The sequence below is a fragment of the Rhagoletis pomonella genome, unplaced genomic scaffold (assembly GCF_013731165.1).
Source record: "Rhagoletis pomonella isolate Grant_MI unplaced genomic scaffold, Rhpom_1.0 Rhpom_scaffold_00001, whole genome shotgun sequence".
Lineage (NCBI taxonomy): Eukaryota > Metazoa > Arthropoda > Insecta > Diptera > Tephritidae > Rhagoletis > Rhagoletis pomonella.
The window spans coordinates 70022188-70028064 of NW_023458555.1; the positions used below are offsets into that span (position 1 = coordinate 70022188).

The 5877-nt window shown below is 38.7% G+C and overlaps 2 protein-coding genes across 2 annotated transcripts; one reads left to right on the forward strand and one right to left on the reverse strand.

The window, feature by feature from the left end:
- Positions 1–625: 625 nt before the first annotated feature.
- LOC118733024 lies at positions 626–3022 on the reverse strand. The gene is made up of 5 exons (XM_036462189.1): positions 2633–3022; positions 2075–2575; positions 1787–2019; positions 1408–1718; positions 626–1350 (listed from the first exon to the last, which is right to left on the reverse strand). The coding sequence occupies exons 1-5, from the start codon at positions 3020–3022 to the stop codon at positions 626–628; spliced, it is 2160 nt and encodes a 719-aa protein (XP_036318082.1).
- A 926-nt stretch (positions 3023–3948) lies between these two features.
- On the forward strand, positions 3949–5033 carry LOC118733031 (probable RNA-binding protein 46). The gene is made up of 3 exons (XM_036462202.1): positions 3949–4735; positions 4804–4832; positions 4904–5033. Exons 1-3 carry the CDS (start codon positions 3965–3967, stop codon positions 5031–5033), a joined length of 930 nt encoding a protein of 309 aa, XP_036318095.1. The 5' UTR covers positions 3949–3964.
- Positions 5034–5877: the final 844 nt, after the last annotated feature.

The window sequence follows — 5877 nt, forward strand, 5'->3', positions numbered from 1 at the left end:
TACAGGATATGTCGTGTAAGAACACCTTAAGCAAAAAAGAAGATCTATCTTTCTAATGATCGGAGCGAAACCAAATTAGTTGAGGTAAAAAAATAATTATCGAAATCGGTTAATGTCGTCTAAAGTTATGCGGTAACATACATAAAAAAAAAATATTCCGACGAATTAATAACTTCCTCTTTTTTTTGAGAAGTCGGTTATTAATAAAAATTAAAATTCCAATGTTTGCTTCTTTCCAAATAAAAAAAAAAAAAAATTTATTAAAATTCATTACAAAAAAATTTCTGGACAAAGCACAGAATGATCTAACCGAAAAATCAAACGGAATCTTAAATTTAAAGTATTAATAAAGTAAGTAAATTTTAAATTTAAACGCTGCTTAACACATAAAAACTTTTTCATTCGTGAAATCTTAAAAGAGTCAATCAATGATAAACCAAACAGATACGATCAAAAAATCAGAAAACCAACAGATTCAAAAACACCAGAATCGCTTAGGTAAATAACTAAATACATTGAATACAACTTAAAACAAATGCATACGAAATCCAATAATGAAAAAAGAGGGGTGCTAAATAATAATAAACATTAAACATTAAAAATATAAGATTAAAACTAAAAACAGCTAATTTTCGCCCAGCGATCCTCCGTGGATCGGGGTTTTAATGCTCGAGCTTACATAAGTTGCAGGCATATATGTGCCATTTGTCATTAAGCTGTGCTGTTGCTGACTTTGTGTGATATGTTGCTGAGCATGCGTTATTCGCTCTTGTTTGGGATGCTTCAGTGATTTGGTATAAGAGCAGCCAGTGATCCATAAAGGTGGATATTGGAAACGTTGTTCCGGATGAAAATATTGTACATTGCCGAACTGAACATGGTTGAGCACGTGATGCACCAAAAAGCGTGATTGGGTGACGGCAATGGGTAACAATTTTAGCGAAACGAAACGCAACCCTTCGTAACCGCTATCAAACATGGATGCAGGATAAGCGAGGTATGGACGGGTTTGTAATGCGGAATTGGTACCGGTTGTAACGTAGCACAAAGCAAGTACTATTTGGGTATCATTTAGATTGTGATTTAGTGGCGCCTTATTGCGATACTTTGGCATAACTGTGCCGAAAACCCGGTGGCCGGAAACAACTAAATTTTGTAAATACGTGGCCGTAGTATTCACTAGAAAACTTTCGTGATAAGCTTGAAGTAGATCATCCTCATTAACAGCGGCCAAAGTTGCCACGGCCCAGCTCAGATCGATCAGCTCATTTAAATCAAAACATAGATATTTTGGCACCTGAAAAGAGGCGATGAAACCAACGGATTGTGCATCATGTGTAACCATTCCGACTGGAATTTAAAATCAATATTATTATTGTTGAGAGCGGAAGGGCATATGCTACTTACGAAGATGTGCGTTGTCCTTCTCAACGAAGAACACGTAGTTGTAGTCAGGAAAAGTACCTATGGTCTCCAAAAGAACACATACTACTTCACAAATACGCGAGTGGATGTCAACTAGTTCATGAGTCTGCAATGCACAGAAAATAGCTCGCGCCGTGCTATTGGCATTGCGCAGCATCACCGCGCCATACTGCAATCCCTCGTGCTCGTAGTACGTACCGAAGATTATTACTGGAATTTGCCAGGAGTTCGCAATGCATTTAAGACGAAGCATTGCATCGAAGTCCGTCCTGCACATGCGATGCAATGATTGCCTTTGAGAGACACATTTTTAATATTAAAAACTAATACATACATATCTTTTTATCTATTATTCACTTACTTCTCCGATGGCTTAGCCCATTCAAGGCCAAGCCGTTGGCCACGCAACATGGTTCCTTGCAATTGATCCAAACATTTCTCGGCCGCCTCGCGAGTAGTAAAATCAAAGAATGCTATTGTTCTAACTTTTGTAATTTTACGTATCTCCTGCCGCGGTACGCAGTTTACAAGCAAGTCGATGATATCACGATTGTTTACGCAAAGATCCACATTGCGAACGAATAGTGTTTTATTCTGAAAAAAATGCATAGTTTTTAGCAAATAAATTTGTAAATCTTTGTATCTTTACGCATTTTGACATGTCAGTGTCACGTTCTGTGTTGGCCCAAACAACTTTTAAATCACGATCCCACATCCGTATCACTCCCGGCGTTGTACTCTTCTTTGCTTCTAATGCATCCAAGTGAGAAGGAAAGTGTATGAAGACATGACCACGGTTCCTTTGGTCGTTGGATGCTGCATGCATAACTTGGTGCGATCCATTGAATCCTTCAAAGTTGATGTTGTCATACCCATCATTCTCGCGACATTGGCCAGAGCTCCTTTGAGATAAACCGGACCCCCGAGAATATACACGTTCCATAGTGGGAAAAACTGCACGCAACTTTTCCTCAACCTCGCTTTCATCTAAATGTTTTGGTATGTTGCTAACGAATAAGCAACATTTTTCATATGAATGAAGAATTTCCAGCTTGCGTTTAGGAGCTATATAAAAATGGCTCAGCACTTCCATTGCGCAAGCTGCTTCTTCCTCAGTGGTATACTTGACGTATGCGTAACCTCGATTTGCCTACAAAGTGTTTAGTGATTTTATTCCATACACTTGCTCCGTATTTGTAATACTTACCTGATTGAAATCCATTGGCAAGCGTATTTCATATATGCGCCCGAATCGTAAAAATGGCTGAATTAACTTTTGTTCATTTAGATCTCGGGGAATACGACGCACAAACAGTTCACATGCACTTGAGGGCGGTGGGCCGTGCCAACCCTCTGGAGGGCCAAGCACTTTACGGCCATTCATCTGCATGAGTGTAAATTGCTGCATTTGCTGGCAGTTGCCGGAGCGCTGTAGCTGTGGACTAGATACCGAAGACTGTGGTGGAGATGGTGTAAAATTGCTTCCGCTTGCACCATCCGAAGAAATCGGCGATGACAAAGGGTAAGCGAAATGTAAAGGAGTGCACATTGTGGCACACATGTTCTGGTTAACACTGTTGCCTGAGGTGTACTCCATTATATAATCCAATGTTTGGAATTGCTGTTGCACTTTTCTTAACCTTTTCGCAAACAAAGCGTAAATATTTAGCCGAAACTGAATCTAGCTGACGGCTTTTCCGTTGATACAATGCTGCCTAGTCAGTGCGTAATTTGAATTTACCTAAAAATTTCCCGTTAACGTACGGCATTGCCAGCCAGAAATCGATGAATCAAATGCAGGGTTGTTTGCGTAACGTAACGACGTGAGCCAAAGCGTATTCATAAAAGGTGTGTTTAACGGAGTAGCTGATTTCAAGGCAAATTGTGCTCCTCGTCAAAAATATGGTTTTGTTGTATTTTTTGTGTGTTCTGATTGTCATCGTGAGTATAATTTGTTAGTGTTCTTTCAAGTAATGATGTGAGCAATTTCAATATTAAGTTATTTAATGCTTTTTAACTAATACTTATGTATGACACGAAGTATATTGATAAAAATTCAACTCAAGGCGAATTTATACAAGGTGGTCAAGGCGAATTTATACAAGGTGGTAGCGGTATAGCAAATACAACAATCTTATGTATTTTGTATTGCGTGTGTTATGTCACTTCTCCATTCGCCCCAAAGTTTGCATGTATTCTTTTTGCTTTTGATGGGTGTGTTGTCAAATAAGTAAAAGCAAAAACAAAATACACGTAAGGCGAAGAAACCAGCTGATCTAACAGCACCACCACCACCAACGGTTTATTCGAATTCAATTCAACTTATGCCAGGCTTACGTTTCTCGTTACGATTATTTGGAGTATTCATCGTAGGACTTTGACAACTCTGTTTTGCGATCGACACAGGAAAATTAAAGTGCGTCATTTTATCAGGAATCCCGAATTTCCGTTGAAATGTAGTTAATGGGTCAAATTAAAAATCGATTGTTTGTACTTTTGCTGGTTTTGTGACATAATTTTGATTTCGAAATACTTGCAAATGGAAATGTCGGACTCTTCGCCATTATCTAGGTCTGGAACTTCGTCTGCTTGCTGGTCGCCAGGATCTTCCTGGTCTCCATCTACGTCCTTGGCATCGTGCTCGCCCATGCAGAATGTTAACCCTGCAGAAGAACTTCTTGAAAAGGCGTCCGCTCTTCCAGCCATTTTGGAGAATGGGCGCAAAGTATTTGGGCCGCCATTAGATTATGCTGGTCTACGTCCTTCCTACATATGTGAGCTGTATGTTGCGAATTTGCCCAAGTCACTAGATGAAGTGCACTTTCTAGCCTGGCTGTATCGTTGCGGGGAAGTATATGAAATGCGATTGATGATGGAGTCGTTCAGTTTGTCGCGTGGCTATGCATTTGTACGCTATACCCAGGAGATTGAAGCCCTGGCCGCATACGAATTATTGAAATTTGTATTCGTTGACGGTGAACGACTGAGCGTCTACCGCTCACAAGGTAAAAATCGTCTTTATGTGAGTAACATTCCTAAGCAGCTGCCATTGTCATCCTTGGAAGCTGGCTTCAAGAACGCTTTTCACGACATGGAACGCTGCACGGCACATGCGTCATCAGCCACAGATTCAATAAGGGGCGATCTGAATCGTGGATTTGCTTTTATCGAATTTTACGATCATGAAACAGCGTTACAGGCGAAAAAACGTACAACGCCAGGACGCATGCGCATGTGGGGTAATGATTTGAAGGTTCAGTGGGCGAAGCCCAAGTCACTTCAGTTTAATAGCAGCTCTAATGAAATTACGGTACGTATTAGTAGCGTAAACAAAATAATATGTCACTATTTCATGTCTCGATTCGGTGCAAACTTTAGAAACCACGTTCCTTGGGACACCGAGCGAGGTAAGTTTTTCGTACATAAATTTTAGTAAGAGCAATTAAATTTGCTCTTTTTTACTTTTATTATTTAATAGTTTACCGAATGACTACAATGCCAAATTGCGCCTGTACTGCTTGGCTAATAATTGGTGCATACCGGTGGTGGTTTATGGTCGCTGCTTTCGTGAAAGAGGCATTCAGTATGGGGGCGTAAGTACAAAATAAAATATGAAATACGTACATAATTAATTTCTGCTTTCGCTTGGCATAATAGCTTAAGTGGGGAGCCTGGCTTGAATATAGTCCGTTTATTCTTTAAACCACAAGGGATTTTCGGTTAGATTTCACGTGATTTGCCAAGAGTTCTTCAATGGCACGGCGTAAAGTGTATCATTCGCATTCGTAAGCTATCAATGGAACATTATACTAAAGCCCGGCTTCCGTCTTAAGCTACTATGCCATATGGTCACATATTTGTATGTTTAAGTTTATATCGCATTTGATTCAATAATAAACGAGTTATTACTAGCTTACCCGAGCGAATTGTTCGAATCCAATACCTTAGAATAAAGTTTAAATAAATTAACTCGGGAATTTGCTCAGCAGTTTGCATCAGTCACTTTAGATGTGTAATTTTATCTGAAATTTTTGAAAACTACAATAAAGTTTTGTTTAAATTTGCGCATATTAAGATAGGTAACCAGTTTCCGCTCTTAATGAATGCAAGCTTACATTCCGTGTTAATTAAATTAACCACTGCTGGTTTATTCTGATTACATATACATATGTGTGGCGTAGAACAAATTTCAAATTTGTTTGTTCAATTCTAAACAAGTAATGTTCACAATTTCACAGTTTACACATCAAATGTTTAAAATTTGCTCTAAAAAATGTTTGTTTAAATTTATGCATAACCAGTCTCCTAATGTGCAAATTTACTGTTACATACCAAATTTGTCGCGTAGAGCAAAATTACACATATAATATTTAAAATTAAGTAAATTCGAGCACTTTATGTTTATTGTTAGTAGTAAATGTATTTTACTTTGAAAATTTTTGCAATTTTAAA